Source organism: Apodemus sylvaticus, chromosome 6 (assembly GCF_947179515.1).
Source record: "Apodemus sylvaticus chromosome 6, mApoSyl1.1, whole genome shotgun sequence".
Classification (NCBI taxonomy): Eukaryota; Metazoa; Chordata; class Mammalia; order Rodentia; family Muridae; genus Apodemus; species Apodemus sylvaticus.
Window position 1 is genome coordinate 31,971,969 of NC_067477.1, and position 24,073 is coordinate 31,996,041.

General features: G+C 39.7%; 1 protein-coding gene across 1 annotated transcript in view; it reads left to right on the forward strand.

The window, feature by feature from the left end:
* Positions 1-24,073, forward strand: part of Cep128 (centrosomal protein 128) — a 376,076-nt gene that overhangs the window by 315,771 nt on the left and 36,232 nt on the right. Inside the window, exon 22 of the mRNA XM_052186712.1 lies at positions 1,873-1,896. Coding sequence (XP_052042672.1) covers positions 1,873-1,896 — 24 coding nt within the window. The remainder of the gene's footprint in view (positions 1-1,872; positions 1,897-24,073) is intronic.

The following is a 24,073-nucleotide window of genomic DNA, read 5'->3' on the forward strand; positions in this document are numbered from 1 at the left end:
ACTGGCTCCTTCCACCATATGGCTCCCAGAGATCAAACGGTCAGGCTTGGGACAAGCACAGGCTCCCCTGACATTTTGTTTTGGCATTAATTTTTTATTGCCTCCTGACTCCATTACCTCTTGTGAAGAAAGTAGACTGCATACAAGTAGGCAAGAGTACACTGCATGTGGATGTAGTACTGATAGGTCTTTATGGTTTAAACAGATGGTGTTTTTGACTGTTTGGGTCCATAGTCCTATGACTAGGCACATGTTTACAAATCAAACAAATATTTAGATAGAATTCAGACATATAGCATAAATCAGATTATCTTTGCCATAAGTGTGATAAGAATGCAAGCAGATGGAAATGTAATTAAGCTCTTCTGTTTTGACATTATATGAATTTGCTTATTTCAAGTCATTTGAAATGCCTTAAAGTATAGTAACATTAAACAGGATCAACCCACAGAGCATGGTATGGGGGAAACACCAAGTCCACGGAAGGATTGGAAATACTCGGCATCCCTACATAGCTGTTCATATATAGTGGCTAGGGCCACCTGGTCTACTTAGTCTGCCTAAGATGCTGATGCATTGCTGACTGGTGTTGTCCTGGCTTTGTTGTGAATAGGAAGCCTGGTAGCAGCAGAGTAGTGACCCTTCAGTGTGCCATATGCATTAGGGATAGCGCTCAAACAGGACACTGATTAGTCACCAGGGAATACTGACTTATGAAACTCATTGTGGTGACAAGATGAAGTCCTTCCAGATATGCCAACAAAGTGAAATTGTGCAAATTGTGCCACTCACTAGCCCGCTTTGGGTAGACCTTCCATAATATATGACATTAATATGCTAACTTGTACCCTCATGGTCAAATGTTTTCAGGTTGTTTAGCTTACTTTTCCAGTGTCAGAACTGGGAATCCACTTACAGAGCCCCTCTAGGGAGATCCCTTAGTTTCTAGTGAGGCAGAGAGGATGCTACTGAGGGCCTTGTTCATTCTGCCTCTAGTTCTGTGATACCTCAGTGGTAGGGAGGGGTAGGGGACAATGAATCATTAATTTAATTAAAGGAAAAGATCCAGATTCCAAAGATTTCCTCTAGATGCTCAAAATATCCAAAGAAAGCCTGTGGCCTTGAGCCCTGGAAAATCTGGCCTTCATCTTGACCTTCAGACTCAGCTTCCTGTCACATCCAGTTTTTCAACTGAGTGAATATGTGTAGCTTGCACCTTTCACCTCTAGAGCATTTTCATTGTAGGTGTTGACTTCAAAACTTTTTTTCTCAATCATTTAGCTTGTTAAGCAGTGCTGCTGTCTGTGACTCCTTTAAGAAAAGTACTTCCATAAATTAAGATTCTGTAGCTACTCTGCAGAGTAACTATATAGCAGGGCCCTCTAAGGGTCAGGGTTGGCTCTATGGAAATCATTCCTAATCAGTATTTGTGGATGACTTTTAACTCTTGAAGTTATGTCTAAGTTTTGCTAAGTACAGGCCTTACGGTTTACCTGCAGGGGCTAGTGTCTGTGCTGGTGTCATTTGTGTGCCACAGCTACCAGCCAGCTTCAAGTCACACTGGCACATTTATCTCTTTCACATCCTTAAGTGGAAAATTGGAACAATGTAGTAATGATATGAGGGATTCCTCATGGTATCTGGATCTGAATTTATCACATTTACTATTAAATGGCGCTCAGAGGTCTTATCCACCAATTGGTGCAATAAGAAGAGGTGATTGTATCCTTCCTGCATGTTCTTCTGTTGCTGAGATCCTCTGAGTAAGAGGTTTTTGTTCTTATCATAATATTTTGCTAATAATAGGTAGGCAGAAAAATCTGCAAACATACAGCATTGCTTTAATAATTCTGTATTATGCTTCATTTGCAGGACCGTGTAAATGCATTACAAATGGTAAGTGGAGGCCCTTGCCTTCTTGTATTAGAATTACTGCTCTTTGATGTGGATTTCAGAGCCCACCAATGGAAAAAATTCCAGAAAGCATTTCTAACATTACTGCTAAGATCTAAGTGGGGAAGGCGCTAGACTGCGTCTCAAAGGTAGGTGGGTGTAAACTTTTTGGATGAAAACTTCAAAATGAAAATGTGATTGTACGAAACGAGCTGCAGCTATCTCGGGATGGACATGCCAAGATGTGCTCTCTGGGAAAGGGATTAGTATAACTATGACCCGTGTTTTGTATTGTTTCTGCATGTCGCCCTCAGGGCAGTGGTTGGCAGATGAGCACTTTGAAGTCCAGGTTTTTAACATTGTTTTCAGTTTTCATCATTATCACCTCTCCCCCTAGACAAAACAAGACACCAAAAACAAAAAACCATGAAACCGGATCAGCCTTCTTCTGACAACAGCTTTACTTGAAGAAATCTAATACTGGGGAATGATTTTAAGTATCTAGCTGAATACAGTACATGATTGCATTTATTTATTTATTAAACATAATGAATTTTAAAACATAAGCAACCACATGCCTGCAGTTGAAGTAAGTAGGTGAAGTATAGCATTTTTACCGACCAGGCTGCGGTCATTGTGGAAGAGGCTTATGTTATAATTTCAAATGAAAATGAATTCAAGAAACAAAATCCCGTGTACTTCACTGATGGCTTACGAACCCAAGACCCAGGTGCAGGAGACAGCACACACACAGCAGGTACTTGACTTCATAGCAGCCATGCGAGTCAGAAAAGCAGGCCTGGAGGTGTGGCTCAGGGGTAAAGGAAGAGTCTGCTAGCATATGCAAGACTGTGGGTTCAGTCTCCAGCACTACACAAAATGAAAAAAGTAAGAAACTCAATAGAATAGAGCATGCTACTGTTTTATGGCAAAATACTATGCACTACTCAAAAAGCATATTTGAAGAAGTAAAGATCGTCATGCCCTTGTTGGGGGGTTGGTGGAATATAACAATGTATAAAATGTTGATACAAATGCTGTATGTGCATATTTTTGCATTAAACAGTCATTAAGAAACTATATAAAATACTAACACTGTCTTGGGAACAGGAAGGAATAAAACTCCTTTAAGCAATAAAGCTAATAAGTATGTCTCTGTACTCTTTTCTTATTTAATCTTTTATTTATTTTAAAAGAAATAGAAATAAATGGGCCTATTTTTATAAACTGACACTGTCCAAACTCTTACTTACTTAATTACTTATTTCTTTCCTCGATTTAACAGGACCACTCAAAAAGTTCACTCCCCTTTCCTCTTTCAGTGTAACCTGTCGGAGGAGTACAGTGTCTATTTCTCCACAGTTTTATTGTGTTTCAGCAGTGTCTTGCCAACAAGGTTATGAGTTAAATATTCTTTTAAAAATATGAAAAAATCACAATATGTATATTTGCAGATGTAGACTGAGAGCACAAAGTACTATATATATATATATGCACATCTAGAAAAGTGTCTCATGACTCTGTATCTGTAGAAATGGCAATGTTAAAACAATTTTAGCAAATCTTGATACCGGAGAAAGAAAAAAACCTTGGGAAAGTATTGAAGCCCACTGTTGAGTCATCATTATCATTGTGGTCATGTGTTATTTTTATTTAAATGTCTGAACCTTATCAATAGTATATCCATATTTAAAAGTTACATCAAAAGTCTTTATCATTTCCTTGTATTTGTTGGATTTTTAATGCCTAACATCTTTCCTAATGAAATATCATGTAGTAGAATCTTAAAGATATTTTACAAAGGGTCCCCTGGAACCAAAGGTAAAAATTAAAAGTCATCATGAGAAAAATAAAAAATGATTAAATGGACTGCAGTTGGTGCAGTACCAGGTTTCTCAAAAAATAATTATCATAAGTAAAACCGTAAAAATTAAAATGCTTGGTAATAATATTAATGCTCAAATATTATGAAGTCCTTTGACTTCATATGGCATTATAAGAACCAGAATTCAATTTACTTGGTAGTCTCTTCAACTGATAAAGTATTTTATAGTCCATAAAATCAAATATGCTGAAAGCAATCTGAATCATTTATTATTCCCTCATAATTCACCCTCTAGACCAGAGGCACATCTGGGTGTCCCACACTTGGCAGTGACTGTGAAGGTCACAGAGGGAATCACATGGGGTGTGTGTTGTTGGAGAGCAGATGTCACGTTGCATTGCATTATTCCGTTAGGGGTACCGATGATGATTATTTTAAGGGTTCAGCCAGAAACACCTAGAGCACTGTGTTTCTTTACCATCCTGTGATGTCATTTGACACTTACCAGCAGTAATCTCTATGTTTATTTGTCTACCCTTTTTGCATTTCTGCTTCACTATCATATAAGGGCCTTGGATTTCAAAGTATACTTTGTTTGTAAATGAATCCCTAAGATCTGTCAAAAACTCCTTACATATATAGTAGATATTCAGTAAATATGCATTGAATGAAAAATGTTGAACTCCACATACCCTAATCCTATCCAAGACTAGAAGCAATGCAACTATAAATATCAGTCCAGTAGTTGAGAGGAAAATTTCCCAGAAGCACATTAATTAATTTCTGGGTCTTTCTAGATAGTACCACCCACTATTTGGTGTTTTAATGAGTACTAACCATTTTCTCTGTTTACACTGAGTTTTCCTCAAAAGGAAACCCTTTCAGTCAAAGTGCAGTAAGTTGATCTCCCAAATAAAAGTAAGTGATTACCGGAAGTAATAAGTGATTACTGTGTCAACTGAAGGAGGAGAAAAGGAAAATAAGCTGTGATCAGTGCCCTCCAGGAACTTGTAGTCAGGTTGAGGCCAGATGTCACTTGCATATAAGTGAGTTACTGCTGTGCAGTAAAATGCACTGCTCCCGGGACTTGAGTGGGAGAGGGGGCACTGTGCAGCAGCTCTGTCAAAAGAAAGATTGGTAGGATAAATTAAAGCAACATTGTGTCTGGGCACGTCATAAAAATTACAGGGTTTATAGTTTGAAGACATGATGAGGAGGGCAGATTTCTCTGTGAAGTATGAAGAGTTGGTAGTGTCATGCAGAAAGAGCCAAAGAAGGCATTCCAGATTGAGGGTGTAATAGAAATGAACATAGGGTTTGTCACGCCAATGCTTTTAATACTGTGTATATTATGATTCTTGTGTAATCGTAAAATGAGCTTCTGTCAAATATGCTTATTTAACTGCTTAATGATGGCACGAGCAGGATATTATAATTGACTCAAAAGAACTGCAGAGAGAGTAAATTGGGGGAGGGAAGAACAGGGAGGGAGGAGAAAATGGGTGAGGCAGGGAAGAGGGAGGAGGAGGCTTGCTAAAGTGAATTGGGTTCTTCCATAGTAAAAAATGAAATCAACTGAAACTAGACAAAATTAATTATCTGTAAACAGGAATCATTTACTGTCAGTTCTCTGCAGGTTGGAACTTTACAAACTCAACAGCAGTGCCCGGTGTAAAGATCTGGTAGGGTCACAACATCCAGAAGGGTGTGCTCAGCAAAAGCTAAGGAAACCTTTCTGAGCCTTTCATGCTTATGCTGGATAGATTCGCTGCAGCCTTTGACATAGGTCACAGTTTACTGTAGTAAGAGTTAACACTCAGGGATTGTGAAATGCAAACCAAAGAGTTTCGTGGGAAGCCACCAGAGGTACAAGTGGCTTCCCTTTGAAAACTGGTTTCTACTGATTGGCACTGGATGCTGAGACATCCTTGAGAGGAATTCTAGCTTTTCTTTGGGCATGAATATTAGGAGTTGAGGAGTGATAGCTTTTTTTTTTTTTTTAATTCCATAGAGAGCCGTTAATGGCTTTTATGCCCCTGCCTGTGTTTTGAAATATGTTAAAAAGACAGGGTGTGGTCGGCCTGCCTGCCATGACAGAGTGGTGTGCTGAAAGACTGTAGAGAAAGATGGGAAGGGGCCAGCTTTAGAAACGTGCTTGAGAAAATGAGAGATCGGGAACAGTCAGTGATGTCACTGTTCCAATAAAGGACTGGCAGACTCAGTAAATGGAGGCCAAGGGTGAGAGGAAGAGGAGTGACTAGTGAGAAAGTAAGAAATTGAAGGAGAATTCACAGCAACTCGCTGTGGTGCATACATTGAGTTTTCACCTATTTTCCGTATCTCCCTTTATTGTTATTTCTAGGAACACCTGGGTTCTTTAGATTCCCGTGTTCTGTTATTGAAACTTGGTATGACTATATTATCTCAGACAGCCCCATATGATAGTGGGCATTTATTAAGATAAAAGTAGTTTCTGGTAGTGGTTCGAGCGTAATGAGTATCTGGAAGGATGGTGCTGTGGCTGAATCTAGGAAGCCAGGCTCTTCCTTTTGCTCTGCCTGCCTCAGTGTAATCCTGCCTGGTCCATCTGTGTTCATTGTGACGGCATTGCATAGAACTAGTAAAAGGAAAAGAATGAAATAAGGGGGTGTCTACACCATTTAATGAAACCTGAAAGTTACATACATATGTTTCGTAATATCCCTGGGCCAGAATTGAATTTAATCGTACAGTCATGCATTAGCTCCAAGGCATATATATATAAACAGTGACCATTTGGAAATTTCAGTGCAGCCTTCCAAAGAGCCCACAACTTAAAACATAAATTGTAGTGGGAACTGTACACTGTATAGACTGGAATGATAATGAAGTGTGTCAGATCAGCAGACGGCTACATCATCAGAAGTCAAATTAAGATAGAGAGGACTATAAACGTAGGGAAATCTAACCCTGCAATAGCGAGAAGACTCAAAGTTAGTGAATTAGGAAGAAGTGACCATGCATGGGTCTGACAAGTAGAGCTTGGTGACTTGACCTGCAAGTTTGATTTGTGCAGCCAGCCTTGGGGCACAGAAGGAGAAGAGCTGTGGACCTGACAACTGGAATGTGACCACATTCCGAGATAGTATAATTTTGGGCCTAAGAATGAAGATAAGGAGTGGACCCATAAAGGAATTCTTGAAAATTTTCTCCAAAAGAGCAACCAAAATAGAATTTCTTTAGATTAAACTTCCCAAGTATTCCAGAATGAGTTAAGTTTTGTAAAACGTTTTCCCCAGACGAAGAAAAAAAGCGGGTGCACAGCTCATGTTATGAGCCGCACGGTTTTACTGCAAAACCAGGCAGAGAGTAAATAAAGAAAATTAGTGTCTCTTTAATCATTACCATATATATGAAATTAGTGTACCAAATTATTAGAAAAATTAATTTTTAATGTTTTTATACAGATTTATTTAAAACTATAGTCATGAATAAATTGAAATTATTCCTGGAATATAGAGTGCTTTAACATTAGAAAATTAATGAATGTAATTCAACATACTGTTAAATTTGGGATGATTCCGTATGGTGCTGATCTTTATTAGTAACTATGGTAATGATTAATAAAACTACAAAGAATTGTCACTTTCGTTAACCTACCCACACACACACACACACACACACACATATTACCCATGTATTTTATCCATGATATATTTTCCCCAAAACAAAGAGAATTAAAGCATATTATTAGAACCTAAGTTTTTTTTTTAATTTTTGTTTTACTTCAAAAAGGTTATTGCCACCTCTAATCATGATGCCCAGAGATAATTAGTGAGACGCAGTGTGACTTCCTGCTGGGGTAACATAATCGCCGGACATGCGAAGCTTTGCCAAGGAGTTTCAGGCACAGACAGTATAGAGAGAATTGTCTTTCCCATCCTCAATGCTGCATGTGCTTTTCCTACCCCTGGGCTGTCTGAACAGGCTGCTGTGCCTTCTGGGTCTCCTTTGCAACAGCAAGTGCTGTGGACCGCAAGCCAGCAGCGGAGTGTGCAGCAAGCATCCAGAGGGAAGGATGGATGGGTACTAAGACGGTTACACTCCTCCTTCAGCCCATCGGATGCTTGCCAGCTCTTTACTTCCAATGGAATCGAAAGGGAATTTAATCAAACTGAGATATCATCTTAATTAATTTTACGTGACAGATCACCATGTAGTAATTGTCATAAAAATAGGAAGACAGTCAAAAGAGTAAGGTTGGTATGAGAACACTGCTTTCATTTCCTTGTATGTTTTTATGTGTCGAAAATTCCTCAATGATTAAATCTATGAAAAGGAAATACAAAGAAATGCAGTGGAACCCTGACTTGTAGAAACAGAATCAGCCTTTACTCCTGAATATGCAGGCTAACAGGGCACAGGGAAGGGGCGCTATCCTTGTCCCAGAACTTTTATACTTTGACTTCTTTTTATTAACACTTCATATTTTGGAACTTTTCTTAAAATGTCTCACAATGATAATCTAGCCTGCAAAAATTACATGTAGCATCCATGTAAAGTTTGTAGTCATCAGAAATTTTAGAATGTAGTTTGTCTCTATACTTGAATGTTTTTATTCCAAAGTATGACAAAGTAACAAATATATTAATATAATACACTATAAAATTATTAGAAATATAATGGAAAAGGGCAGTTTCAAAATTAGTGGTTTTCATGTTTTCTTTTTCTATTTTCTCACCTTTTTTTGGTTTATAAATTTTATTTATTTACATCTCAAATGCTGTACCCCCTCCCAGTCTTCTCCTCCCACAGTACCCTCCCCATTCCCCTTCCCCTTCTTCTCTGAAAGGGTGGGCACCCCTACCCCCCATATCCCTCTTACATTGGCACAAGTCTCTGTGGGGCTAGATGTGTCTTCTCCCACTGAGGCCAGACAAGACAGGCCTATGTGTGTTCTTTGGTTGGTGGATCATTCTCTGAGAGCACCCAAAGGTCTAGGCTAGTTGATTCTGTTGGTCTTCCTATAGAGACATAGAGACTCTATCTCCTTCAGGGACTTTAATCCTTACCCCAATTTCCATAAGACTCCCCAGCTCTGCTCAGTGTTTGGCTGTGGATCTCTGTATCTATTTCAGTTAGTTGCTGCATAGAGCCTCTCAGAGGACAGTTATGCTAGACTTCTTTCTTTAAGCATAACAGAGTATCATTAATAGTGTCAGTGATTAGTTCTTCATGTTTTCTTTGAAAATTCTCTTTTATTGTTTGAAAATTTCTTACATGAGTATAGCATGTATGGTGATCATACTCACCTTCCACATTCCCGCTTCAACCCCCACCGCCTGAGGACAGAGCACATTTCCATCTAAACCTTGCCTTTTCTTTTTATAAGCAATCAAGCAAGTAAATAAATAAATAACCAAACAAATGGCGCTGAGTCCACTTTATGATGCCCCTGTAGTGTGGGTCTATCTGCCTAGTGTAACCACCACCAATGGCTAGAACCTGAAAGAAAGATGCTGTCCGTCCTCCCGCAGCCCTCAGCAGCCATGGCTCCTCAGCTAGCGGTGGGAACCTTGGTTCCCTACCCCGTCATCCTGCAGCTGTAAATGGCTCTGCCCTGCTCTGCTGCTATGTACTCACGAGCACACTAGCCTCGTCGTGTCCAGAAGGCATCCTTCTCTGCTCTCTTCCTCATCCTCCTTTTTTCTCCTTTCTCTTCCCTCTCCCAGGGTTGCTCTCCTCTTAAATGTAGAAGGGCAGGGTGGCAGATATGCCCTTTATACAGCTGAATACTCACACTCACAATCACGATCTAATTCTGAGCACTTAGACCAGTTACACTTCCGCCACCTACTGCTACCCACTGCCAGAGGCTTCTCTGACCAAGGTGGAGAAGAACGTAACTATGGGTGTGAACCAAACTCTTTAGAGTACAGTTTGACTGGATGCCAGTTTGTTGAAGCAGCAGCAGTAGGCTTCTGCCTATCACCTACAGTCTCCCTAGCCACGGGCTTTTGACCAGTTTACAGCATCAGGTATGAAATCTGTCCTATGGAGCAGATTTTATATCCAGTCAGAAATAGGTTGGTTACTCTCACATGCATCATGCCACTACCGCTCAACTTACCTGACAGATCAGTGTCATAGCATGCAGGATACAGTGATGGGCAAGACCACTGATGTTCCCTCTCCTAGCGACCTGCATGATTGGTTCATAGTTGATGTCTCTGAGTCCTACAACCCAAATTGTACTCAGCACTAAGTACAATCTTACAATCTACATATGGTGGCGACCAAGAGGCTGACAGTGGCTGGCATTGTTTGGGTGCTTTCAGGACCTCTGTGATTACTGACTTGTAGGGAGGTTTTGGATCATCCTGGCTCTGAGATTGTCTTTTAACAACCTCTCTTCTGGGAGCATCATTGTCCGCTTATGCAAAGTGACTGTTCAAACTCAAACTTTTTAGTCATATTCTTAACTGTAAAATGAGTGGGTTTTTTACAGGTTAAGGCTTTTTCTTACCTCCTTGGTTTTGTGTAAGTTGCTTCCAATTATTTCATTTTTCCCATTAGTATATTTTAATTATACTTAAATAATAAGATTCATTATGGCATTTTCATCTATACATAAATGCCATATTTTAATAATGTACCCTCATCTTCCTCCTACTACATATCATCCCTTCTTTATAACTACTCCCCTTCTACTTTCAGGTCTTTTTTATGTAGATTTCTGATCGCCATTTCAGCTTCCTCATCTCCTTCCAGATCCTCCCCAGTTCCCCACTCATCCGGGTTCACATCTTTCCTTTTCTCTTTAAAACCAAACAGGCAAAAAACAAACAAACAAACAAACAAACAAAAAAAACACCTTAAAATAAGAGGCCATAATATATAAGACTTAAGATTAAAAATAAATGCCAAGACAAATCATTATGAGACAAAACAAAACAAAACACAAAAAACAAACAAACAAAACAAAACTCCAAAAATGCTATTGAGTTCATTTGGTGTTGGCATCTATTGCTGGTTTGGTGCTTGCCCTTAAGTGTGTTTAATATTCTCAGTAACACTCCATCAGAAAAAAAACTAATTCTTCTCTTGCAAGTGATTTTTACAGTCGTAGATAGCTTCTCTGTGCATGCAGCCATCTCAGAGTTACTATGTGTCTCAGTCTTGTGTCCAGAAGGCCTCGTCCCTTGGTGTCCCCCATCCCCTCTGGCTCTTACAGTCTTCTTCTCCCACAGGGATCCCTGAGCCCCAAGGCGGGGAGGAGTTTGGTGGAGACATCCCATTTAGTATTAGGTGGAGACATTCCATTTAGTGAAGGTCTCTCACCCTCGGCACAGTGCTAGTTGTGGGGTTTCATGTGTTTCCTTGGTATCCAAATGAGTTTTCTTATGCTGGTATTTTCAGGAACCTGGAGCTCCATCATCAGCTACATCGACTGTTAACGACTTATATATTCCTGAGAAAGAGTTAAACTTCATGAGAGCCTCCTTACTTCATGACAAGCTGTTGATGGGCCCAATCTTGTCCAAACCTTGTACGGTTAATCACAGCTGCTATGACTTCATGCCATTCAAGACAGAAATACCTCCAATCTCTTGCATTCATTCTGCCCTCTCTTCCATAATGCTCCCTGAGCCCTGGAGAGAAGGGTATCGATGCCCTATGTATGGCTGGGCATTCAATAGTCATCTATAGTTATAGCTTTCTGTAATCACTGCTGGCCCCTGCAACAAGAAGCTTCTTTACTAGTGTGTGTGAACACAGTTTTCAGCGGGCATGACAGCCACATCATGTCCACATGGAAACCATCAGCAGTAGTTTGCACACTAGGGCTTATGACCTTCCCATGAGTGTTTGACCAGATTTACAGTTCAATGCCCCTGTGAAGAAGTCATCAAATCTAGTGAGAAGGCAGTTGGTTACTCCCGTAACAGACACAACAGTCTTATACCCATAAGCTCATCATCTGCATCCATTTGGTATCGTTGCACACAGCTCACGCAGCTCAGCAGGCTTCAGTGTACCCTCAGAAGCCTAAATAGCTCCACTGCGGGGGCTGCCTCCTAGGGAGAAGCCTCCATGCCAATTCCAGATCACCTTCACTTTGTCCTGAAATCAAGATGCGTGGTGTCTTTAGCAAAGAGCCTTGCCTAGTTCTGGTAGTTGTCAACTGCAGCAAGAATTGCCTGCATTGTTTTGTGGCTTCAAGGCCACCAGCTGGCAACTTCCAACTTCTAGGAATAACTCTTATTTACCTTCACACATTGTCTCCAATGTTTAAGTTATCATACAGAATTTTTGTTGTCACTCCTAAATTTGCTTTATTTTTTCAGAATAATTTTCATTTTCAAGCAAATATAAAACTATGTGTTACTCAGTGACTCAGCTGGTAAAAGGTTTGATGCATTAGCATAAGAACCGGAATTGTGATTTTCTATACCTGTGTCAATAACTGATCATAGGAAGGGAGATGGCAAATGGGAAGATTCCTGGGGATTTCTATCCAGGCTGCTAACTTTTGGTTCCAGATTCCATGAGAAATTTTAAAAAATAAGGCTGACGGTAATATGAAGATAGGCGGTGTTGCCCTGTGGCTTCTCGTGTGTATTACACACGAATTCGCACAGTGTGTGTACACACAGTAACATGTACAGAGATACTGATACTGAGAAGAAATTCTATTATTGTGAAAACACGACTTTTTGCAATTTCCTGGACTTACCTAAACAATTCTAAAAACGTCTGTGTGTGCTTATGTGTTGGGGACGTAAATAGTTTAAATAATTACCTTAGCCATTAAATTTTTGTAAAACCATTGACTGAAAGTAGATGTGCAGTTATGAGTTTGCAGTGGATTAGCATCCTGTTTGCGTCTTGAATACTTAAAACCATCTAATCTACCTTGGCTTTGGATGAGTCTTGGATGAGTTTGGATGAGTTATGAGTTTTAACCTGAAGCTATTCAAAACCATAAACCCCATTGACATTTTGAGAAATTTTACTTCTAAAACACTTGTGGCCTCTTATGCAGTTCTGTAAAAACTTAAAAACACCCACCCTACTTTCATTAGTGGTACACATTTGAACTATACATATACTAGTGACCTTGAATATTGGTGTTCTGCCCATGTTTACACCAGATTCACAGGTGTGTGTTTTATGTCCTTTTGGAAATCGTAACGTACTGCCACATATGTGTACTCTTCCCTAGATGTAGCGGGTTGCCAGTTGATACAGTTTTCTTTCTTTTTTACCCCAAATCATAAAGTAATTATTCATCATTGATGACATTTGAACAGAACTCCACAGGTTTAGCAGTTGAAGAGCAGGCATTCAGTGTTAACAAAATGAATAGTGCCCAGGATACTTGGGAATATATGGTCACCAATGAGTTAATGTTCTTTCCAAGTGCTCCTGCTGCGCCCAGGAAACACTGACCTGAGTATGTGAATCTGAATCAGGCCAGATAACTAGATGTTCCTTATTTCAGTGCCTCCCTTCAGGATTACAAGGACCTTGCAGCTAAGAGAAAGTTGCCTTTATCTCTTCACAAAGGCCAAAATTGCTGTTTCAAACCCAAAGATGAAGCCATGTTCATTTTTGGTTTTGCCAGGACTATGAGCTTCTCATTGAAGTTGCCTGAGAGGTTCAGTCCAATTGGCTCTTTACCAAATAAAACGCAGTGTGCTCTGTACGCTTTTGACCCAGAATCAGGTGAATCCCAGCAGTCTTGGCTGGACTACATTGTAAAATTTTGGATTTGTTTGGACTTGACACTTCCTGGGAACCCATTCAAACTGAAACCGGAAAAAGGTTTTGCACAAATCCTGTCCCAGCCTGCCCTGCCAAGGTTCCCCCTGCTCCAGCATTGGTCCACCTTCTGTGCATTCGCATTGAGGGCAGACGGAAATATCTCATGAATCTCTCATGAGGGACCTGGAGGGAAACAATCTAGACATTCTCCTTCGCCCACCTTCTCCCCAAACGTGAAAGCCAGGCTTTCTCAGGTTATTAATATTAAAGTATTTGTCTGTCCCAATAATGGGGTCAACTTCAAATGGTTAAGCTCCAGAAGGAGACCACTCATGGTCAAGTACAGCAACATTGCTGAAGCAAGCAGCCCTGTTGATAGTCACAACCGATGGCAAGAGGTGATGGTCGATTCAGAAATATAAGATTTCTTCCAGCTTAGAAAAAAAAAAAGTTCCTTACAGCCTTGTCAGGTTTTTCATAAAAGCACAGAGTTAGGGAATGTAGCATTGAGGTAATACATAAAGAGTGAAGCTTCCCAGCAGAGGAAGGTCATAGGTGTATGGAACTGCACCGTGTTTGCAGGTCAGACTGCAGCCAGCCTCCCATCAGATGCTGATGTGGAGAACCATGCTGCTTGGAGAAATGCCTTGCTTGTGTTTTCTAGTCCAGGTCTGCACACTATCAGTGATGGGCTGCATCCTCTGGGTAAAACACTTTTCAACCTGTTGTGAAAATAGCAGAAATAGACTTGATAAGGCAAAGTACAACTATCTTTCTGAAAAACGTAACATGCATAAGAAATCCCTTCTGTCTTTAAAAGAGCATATCTTGGTAAATTTGCAGTGTAATTTATGTGAGTTGTTTATTTTAGATCTTAAATCAGCCAGAAAAAATATGGCATTACACTTTTAATATGTCATATGTAGGAGTAGTATATCTTATATACTATTTTAAAATAGGTTTTTAAAAGCTGATTTGGGGCATTTTATGGAGTGTATGTATTTGAGTAAATTACTACTTTCAGGTAACATTTGCCTTTTTTAAAATAATGGATACATATTTGTAAAAATAATACCTGATTAATTGTGAGAGCATCTAGGTTCTGGTCATGTTGTCATGGCAGCCAGGTATATGACCCTGACATAAGTTAATGTCTTCTTCATTTCACATGCACTTGGTTTTTGTAATGATTGGGGTGAAGTCAGTAACATTATAGAAGCCCCTTCCTCCTATTGGCCTAGTGTAGTCCCTGAAATGTCCACCCTGTTAGCATCTGTTGGTTTAATCAGGAAATAATGTACATTGGATTCTTTCCAAGTCCTTGCTGTGTTACACCTGCACATAGGTCATTTGAAACAACAACAGCTCACGAGATTCTTGGCCAGGGACCCCATGCCCTTTGAAAATGTTCAAACTGAGTCTTAAACGCCCTTTTGATACATCCTTGGTTTGTACCAGGGTAGTGTGTAGGTCAGAAATATCATGACTTCCTGAGTGAGTCAAAACCTAGAGTTGTGTCCGGATTAGTGACAATAAATGTTCTTTCCATTCTGCACTCTCTGCTGTGACTTGCGAGGGTTGATAAATTCAGGTGAGAGAACTCCTTAGGTTGTCTGATGAGCCACTCAAAGTGAAAGGAGAAGCACTGGTCACTAGTTTCTCCAGGGCTATTGGAAAGAATAGAGAGCAACGGGGGCGGGGTAGGGGCTGTCCATAGACCATATTCAGAATGTCCCCTACATTTATTGGTAAACAGAGTTCCATAAAGCAGCTTTGATCTACATTTGCTTCTTGCTTGTGAATGCTGACATGCCCCTAGGCTTCAGTCCCAGTTCTGTCTTGAGCTTGTTCTGTTGTATTAAACACCTTAGTTGATCTTTTTTTATTTCATGCATCTATATGACTGCTCTAATACTATTTTCACAAGTGTTTAGAAAGTTTGTCTTGGGCTTTTAATAAACTTTGATCTCAGATGAAAGTCTGGAGACAGTATAAATTTTCACTATTAGCATTATTAATATAAATACCCTAGATGGTCTCATGTTAATTATTTAATATTCATGGACGATTTCAATCATCATTGCCCCAACTTTATTATATTTGAACATCAAACACTAAAAGCCTAACTATTAAAGTAGCCCTTCTGCCATTATCCTCCTGCGTGCTCTTAGTTATTTTGCTCAACTGGCTTTCTGTGAGTGTTTTTCTGGGGCATTTTAATGTTTTTCTGTGGTAGCTCTCCCCTGCTCACGTGTCCATTGTAAAGGCTAATGGAGTATGTCCCGGGCAGCTTCATTGCTACCAGACACAAGCAAGATGATGTATCAAGCAGGTAGACTCTACAACTGCCATGTGCATTCTATGAAATACTCTCTTGTAGACATAAGAGCAGTATATGGATGGGGAAAGGTTGACTTAGTAGCCTAAACATTTCCATTCAACTCCCGATTTTGCTACACTCAGTGTCTTGGCATTCTCTAAATCTTACCTCCAAGATTCTACAGTGTCAATTGGAACTTAGTGGTTTTTTGTTTTTGTTTTTGTTTTGTTTTTTCACAGAAATCCCAGTAGCCTTAGTTCTGCACACCCCAGCCTTAGGTTTGGCTCCCCAGATGGTGGTAACACACTGCTTTCAGTGACTGCTCTGGGCCAGTTTCTTTCCTCTTTAATGGTTTCTCTGGATTTTGCATTTTCTTTGACTGTTTAGTCAATGGTTTCTATGGTATCTTTGGCATCTGAGATTCTTTCTTCTATCTCTTGTATTCTGTTGTTGATATTTGCATCTATGGTCCCTGATTTCTTCCCAAGATTTTCTATCTCCAAAGTTGTCTCCCTTTGCGATTTTTAGTTGTTTCTACTTCTGTTTTTAGATCTTGGATGGTTTTGCTCAGTTCCTTCACTTGTTTTTTTGTGTTTTCCTGTAATTCCTTAAGGGCTTTTTGTGTTTCCTCTTTCATGACTTCTGCCTGTTGACTCAATTTCTCCTGCATTTCTTTAAGTGATTTTTGCTTTTCCTCTTTATTGACTTCTATCTGTTGACCCATATTCTCCTGAATTTAAGTGATTTTTGTGTTTTCATTGTAAGGGCTTCTAACTTATTCATGTTCCCCTGTATTTCTTTAAGAAGTTTATTTATATCCTTTTTGTGTTCCTTTAACAGCATCATGACCAGTGATTTTAAATCCAAATCTTTTCTGGTGTGTTCTTCTGGTGTGTTTTTCTGGTGTGTTTTTCTGGTGTGTTGGGGTATCCAGGACTTGTTGTTGGAGATTGTGTTCAGATGCTGCCATATTGCCTTGATTTCTGTTAGTAAAGTTCCTACATTTGCCTTTTGCCATCTGGTTATCACTGGTGTTAGTTGGCCTTGTTATCACTGGCTGGTGTTTGAACCTCCTGTGAGCCTGTAAGGCTATTTCTGCACCGCTGGATGACTGGGTTTCCCCTGGCACAGATTGCTGATGTGCTGCCCTCCTCTTGGGTGCCCTTGGAGCCCTGATGTGTCTTGCTCCGAGCAATGCTATACTCGGGTAGACTCTGTGAACCTGGTGCTGCCTGTCTACTCCGACAGGGAGCAAAAATGGCGGATGCTGCAGGAACCTTTTCCAAGTGCTGATCACTCTGCAGGCCAAACGAACCCCTGACAGGGCTGACACACCAATGGCTGGAGAGCTGCCCAGGCCCTAGGTACAGGCAAAAGCCTGACAGGCTGAGACTCAAGCGATGTTAGCCTCGGGTTATGTCTGCCTACCTGGCACTGTCTGTTAGATCTCTAAGACCTCAGAAAATGGAAAAATCTTCCATGCTCGTGGATTGGCAGGATTAATATAGTTAAAATGGCCATCTTGCCAAAAGCAATATATAGATTCAACGCAATCCCCCTCAAAATCCCAACTCAGTTCTTCACAGAGTTAGAAAGACCAATTCTCAAATTCATCTGGAATAGCAAAAAACCTAGGATAGCTAAAACTATTCTCAACAGTAAAAGAACTTCTGGGGAAATCAGTATCCCAGACCGCAAGCAATACTACAGAGCAATAGTGTTAAAAACTGCATGGTATTTGTACAGTTACAGGCAGGTGAATCAATTGAATAGGATTGAAGACCCAGAAATGAATCCACATACCTATGGTCACTTGATCTTCGACAAAGGAGCCGAAAACATCCAGTGGAAAAAAGATAGCCTTTTCTTTTCTTTTTTTTTTTTCCTTTTTTTTTCTATTTTTTTAATTTATTGATATATTTATTTACATTTCAAATGATTTCCCCTTTTCTGGACCCCCACTCCCCGAAACAAATGGTGCTGGTTCAATTGGAGGTCAGCATGCAGAAGAATACGAATTGATCCATTCTTATCTCCTTGTACTAAGCGCTCAACTCCAAGTGGATCAAGGACCTCCACATAAAGCCAGACACACTGAAACTAATAGAAAAGAAACTGGGGAAGACCCTGGAGGAAATGGGCACAGGGGGAAAGGTTCTTGAACAGAACACCAATAGCTTATGCTCTATGATCAAGAATTAGCAAATGGGACCTCATAAAATTACAAAGTTTCTATAAGGCAAAGGACACCATCAAAAGGACAAATTGGCAACCAACAAATTGGGAAAAGATCATGAACCCTACATCTGACAGAGGGCTAATAGCCAATATATACAAAGAACTCAAGAAGTTAGACCCCAGAAAACCAAATAACCCTATTTAAAAATGGGGTACTGAGCTAAACAGAGAATTTTCATCTGAAGAACTTCGGATGGCTGAGAAGTGCCTTAAGAAATGTTCAATATCATTAGTCATTAGGGAAATGCAAATCAAAACAACCCTGAGATTTCACTTTACACCAGTCAGAATGGCTAAGATTAAAAACTCAGGAGACAGCAAGTGTTGGCGAGGATGTGGAAAAAGAGGAACAGTCCTCCACTGCTGGTGGGATTGCCAGCTGGTACAACCACTAAGGAAATCAGTCTGGTGTTTCCTCAGAAAACTGGGCATAACACTTCCAGAGGACCCTGCTATACCACTCCTGGGTATATACCCAGAGGATTCCCTGGCATGCAATAAGAATACATTCTCTACTATGTTCATAGCAGCCCTATTTATAATAGCCAGAAGCTGGAAAGAACCCAGATATCCCTCAATGGAGAATTAGATACAAAAAAATGTGGTATATACACACAATGGAGTACTATTCAGCCATTAGAAACAATGAATTCATGAAATTCTTAGACAAATGGATGGAGCTGGAGAACATCATCCTAAGTGAGGTAATCCATTCTCAAAAGAACACTCATGGTATGCACTCACTAATAAGTAGATATTAGCCTAGAAGCTTGGAATACCCAAGACACAATCCACATATCAGATGTCCAAGAAGAAGGAAGGAGTGGCTCCTGGTTCTGGAAAGGCTCAGTGCAGCAGTGTAGGGGAATACCAGAACAGGAAAGTGGAAAAGGGTGGATGGAGGAACAGGGGGAGGGACGAGGGCTTATGGGACTTGTGGGGAGGGGGGGGGTCAAGGAAAGGGGAAATCATTTGAAATGTAAATAAAGAATATATTGAATAAAAAGCATGGTTTCTCTGATTTTTATCCCATGGAGCCTGTCATTAGCCTTCCTTACTACCGTGTCTTCATTCTTCATTGCTGCTCCGTGAGTTTCACTTCTCTGCTGAGCCCATCATGGTTCCTCTCCTAAGACCTGTTGACTTGACACAATACTGCCACCAACATTTTTGTCATACCCCACTTTTAAAAGTCATCCATGAACCTTGGGAGCTTAATTTTTAGACTCTTACTGAAATTAAAATTAATATTTGTTTGACTAAACATAAAGAGCAAGTTTGACCAGTCTTATGATTTGTAACAATTTGGACAAAATATAAATAAAACCAGCATCGTTAGAAGCCACATAAGCAGTTAATATGTTTTTAAAGGAATTTGGCATAATGGGTGAATTTGTTGATTTTGTTACTTGTTTTCTCAAGTAAATGTTAATTTGTTTGAGGCAGTTGACTAAGACTACATGAACAGTGTCTCCTTCATTGATTTCTTTCATAGCTATGTGACTCCCTCATGACATTACTCATTGGTTTCCATCCCTGTCTCCACTCCATATGTGGCAACTAGCTACTACATGCAAAACAATGGAGTCTAAACATTATCTCTCTTTAGGGACACTACAGGAGAGACAAAGCAAGGCAGCTTGGGACAATACCCATGAAGTTCATCAAACTTTGTCAGCTCCCATAGGAATAATGTAAGGGAGCTACCTGGGAGGAGGTACTTAGGACTCAGAGGATTGACAGAGTCTCATGAAGCTTTTCACTGGTGGGTGCCCTGTTAATATTTCATCAAGATCAGTTGCACCTAATCCTGTATTTTTTCTTTATAATTCTTCTTCTTTTTTAAAAAAATTATATGAGACTCAAGAAAGCATCTCAAATGTCAATTATTAAAAAGCAAATACAACCCCCAAAATAGCTAATTTGAAACTTACATGCTAAGAAATGCTGGTAGGGAAATACTTAAAGCCTTTAGGTTCTTTTTTTTTTTAATTCCTAAAACCAGGTGTTTTTTTCCAATTTAAATATATTTCAATCATATTCTTTCTCTCCTCTTATGTCCTTCCACAGCTCCTCTCCCACCCTATCCATACCACTTTAAGCTCTTTCTCAAAAAACAAACAAAAACCCACCTGGTACAACAACAAAATCCTCCCAAAACCAAGAAACCCAAAAAACAACCACAGCCAAGACAGGGAGAAAACAAAAACAACCAAAAAAAGCACATATCCACATACAAAGTGGAGAGTCCATTACATGTTGGTCAACTACTCCTGAATATGAGGCTTGGGCTGGAGTGGTTGATATATACAGTGTCATTCTATTGGAGAAAACTGACTTTCCTTCTCCAAGTAGGTATAAGTGGCAACCCTTTACCCTGGTAGCTAGGTATTCATTCATTCATTCAAAAAAAAATCATCCTTTCTTTCAAAAGCTATCACACTGAACTTGGACAAGACAAACCTACAGAAGGAAAAGAGCTCAAGAGAAGACACAAGAATGAGATACCTACATGTTCACAAACTCAGAAATACATAAAACATGAAAGTAGTAGCCATAGTATATACAGTGAAGAGGATGCATACCTACGTAGGCCTGCACGTGCTGCTTCAGTCTCTGAGTTCATGTGAGCTTTGCTCATGTTGATTTAGAGGGACTTGTTTTCTTGGCGTCCTCCATTCCATCTTAGCTGTTAGAATCTTTCTGCCTCCTCTTCTGCAGGGTTTCCTGAGCTCTGAGGTGAGGAATTTGATGGAGATATCCCATTTAGGACTCCGTGTTCCTGGTCTGTCTGTGTCTGTGTGTCTGTGTCTGTGTCTGTCTGTCTGTCTGTCTGTCTGTCTCTGTGTATGTGTGTGTGTGTGTCTGTGTCTGTCTGTCTGTCTGTCTCTCTCTCTCTCTCTCTGTGTGTGTGTGTGTGTGTGTGTGTGTGTGTGTGTGTGATTTCTGGCTGTGGATTTCTATATTTGTTTCTGTCTGCTGTAGGAGGAACCTCTGATGATGGCTGAATAAGACACTGATCTATGAATATAGCAGAATATCATTAGGGATATTTTTATCACTCCTTTTTTTCTTCTTTAAGAGAAGCTGTCTTAGGTTTTTACTGCTGTAAACAGAAACCATGACCAATGCAAGTCTTATAAAAGACATTTAATTGGGGCTGGCTTACAGGTTCAGAGGTTCAATCCAGTATCATCAAGGCAGGGACATGACAGCATCCAGGCAGGTCTGATGCAGGAGGAGCTGAGAGTTCTACATCTTCATCCAAAGGCTGCTAGTGGAAGACTGTCTTCCAGGCAGCTAGGGTGAGGGTCTTAAGCCCACATCCACAATGCCACACCTCCTAATAAGGACACTCCTTGGGCCAAGCATATACAAATCATCACAGAAGTAAAGGTTGTACTTTTTGACACTGCTGTACAAATATCCTTGTACAGCTGGTCTGGGACCAAAGATACCATGAGCTAGGTAGGTAACTCCTGGAGACATTTTCAAACAATATCCTTTATCATCTTTCAGCAAGGTATAAAGATACTGTCACCTGTTACAATTATTACATTTATTGAATGCTAGATGTAATAATTGAATAATTGAATGCTAGATAACAATTCATACTTATCCCATTTCTATTGCTGGGATAAAGAACTATGACCAAAAAGCAAGTTCAGAGGAAACCTTTTATTCAACTTACACTTTCACATGCCTGATCATCACTAAAGGAAGTCAGGACAGGTATTCAAGCAGGCAAGAACCTGTAAGCAGGAGCTGATACAGAGGCTATGTAGGATGCTGCTTTCTGGTTTGTTCCTCATGGCTTATTCAGCTTTCTCATAAAACCCAAGACCACCATCCTAGGGATGGCCCCACTCACAATGGGCTAGGCCCTCCTCTATTGATCACTAATGGAGAAAATGTCTTAAGGCTGGATCTGATGGAGGGATTCTCCTTCTCTGATGACCAGCTTGAGTCAAGTTGACATACAAAACAAGCTGTATGCCCTGCCCCCCAATAATGACAAAGAATAGGAAAATGACAGAGGAAGACATTTTCCCAGAAACTCAGAAGATATAATACAAGTATAGTTAGCCTCAGACTCTAATGATCACTATTGCATAAACAAAAAGTCAAACTGAATCTCTATAAAATGGTTTGCTACATAAATTGCTATAGATTCCCGAATCCGGTGACAGTGCAGGAGTGTAGCATGAGTAGAGGCTGACATTAGGATGTCTTTAATGACTAATCTGCTCCTTGTGGCAGGGCCCATCCCTGGATGAGGAGCTCATTTGGTTGGAGCCCCCAAGCCTCTGCATCTGCTTATGTTGCCCTTAGTCCAGCATACTATAGACTATAGGCACACTGCCATGGCCGGCTTTAAACATAGGTCCTGGAGATCTGCTCATGTTTGCACAATTGATGTTTTACCCTCTTAACCATCTCCTGACACTATGAGCATGTTTCTAAAGACAAAATGCAAATGTGACATAGTCTTTCATTATTCAAAAACATTGTTTCAGAATAAAGTGATATCACTGTGTGGGAACTGATCATTTTTTTTTAAAGAAAAAAACATAGAAGTTATTATGTTTTAAAAGCATTGTGCTTTGAAGATGAAATTCCCAGGAATGGCCTGGCAGTAGTAAGTAATTAAAGTGTGCAAGAAATGTATTTAAATTCTGGAACCAGAATTTGCAAGGTGAGATCTTCCAGGCTTACTGTTGGAAGCTTTTCAGCCATGTACCTCCAAAATCAAGTGGATATTTATGAAGTTTAAGTTATTTTAAGGCTTCAGGTAGTTGTTTGTTTTGACCCTTTCCTTCTCTGACTTGTTCATTAAATAATTAAAATGTAGAGAATTAACACCCATTGGATCTGGATAGTAAATGGTTTTGACTAATTATTCTGATGCATGGAAAATTAAAGAAAAGCAAATTGTCATACTACAGGCTGTGGAAAGAAACTACCATTCTATGTTTCCCTACTTTTATTGTTCTCACACATGGATCTTCTATGGTATAGAAATATGAACTAACTTCTTCAAATGATATTGTAGTGTGTGTGTGTGTGTGTGTGTGTGTGCACACGCGCACGTGTGTGTGCATGCATGTATGTTCTCATGCACCCACACACACATGACCCCATTTTTATCTGTCAATAGATCTTATTTACATCTTCAGTACATTTGTATCTTATTTACATCTTCAATACATTCTTTAAAGCCTTGAATCCCTTTAAGAGAGTAACAGTATATACATTAAAAAGGAGTATTTTTAATGGCTGGCTAAGCATGAAGTTTATATACAATTTATGTCTGCACTCTGTTACAAATGGTAACAAATCTCTCACCTTCAGCTCTAGCTAATGCTTGGGAGTATAGGCTTTAGGAAGGCAGGAAAATTATAAAAAGCGAAAAGCGTATGTACTTATTAGAGATGCCTAAGAATAACTGAGCCATCAAACTTAGAACATATTTATTCAGTAGTTAAGTTATTACATATTAATGCTATCAATTCAAAGAAAAACATGCAAAGGTAGTCTCTTTTATATATGCTGTGTATGTGTCCCTCCAGAATTATATGTCAAAATAAGTCTCTCATTTAGAATGGTATTAGGAGATAGTAACTAGGGAATTTTACAAGGTTTATGTTGTTAGTTCCTTGATCTTATATTTCCTGCCTACAGAGCCCTCTGGAATAAATATTTCAAGTCTATTTTATACAATGTATAATGTGTATAATAGCCGTCAGTCCTTATACTTTCAAGTTAATAAGAATTAAAAGAAAGGAAATGAGAAACTGTAAAATTGTGTGTGTGTGTGTGTGTGTGTGTGTGTGTGTACTGTTTCTATCTCACCATGGTCCAGTTTCTTTTTGTTAAGAGTTTGAATACTCTTGTATTAAAGTATAGTGTAGGAATGCTAGTAGATTTGATTGCACACAGTAGGTATTTAATAAAAGTGATATCCTAGCCAGTGTCTATGTAATGGTCTGTTTGATTCTATTTCCTTTGTATTACATGTTTTCATAGTTCTCATTTTATACCTTTACACA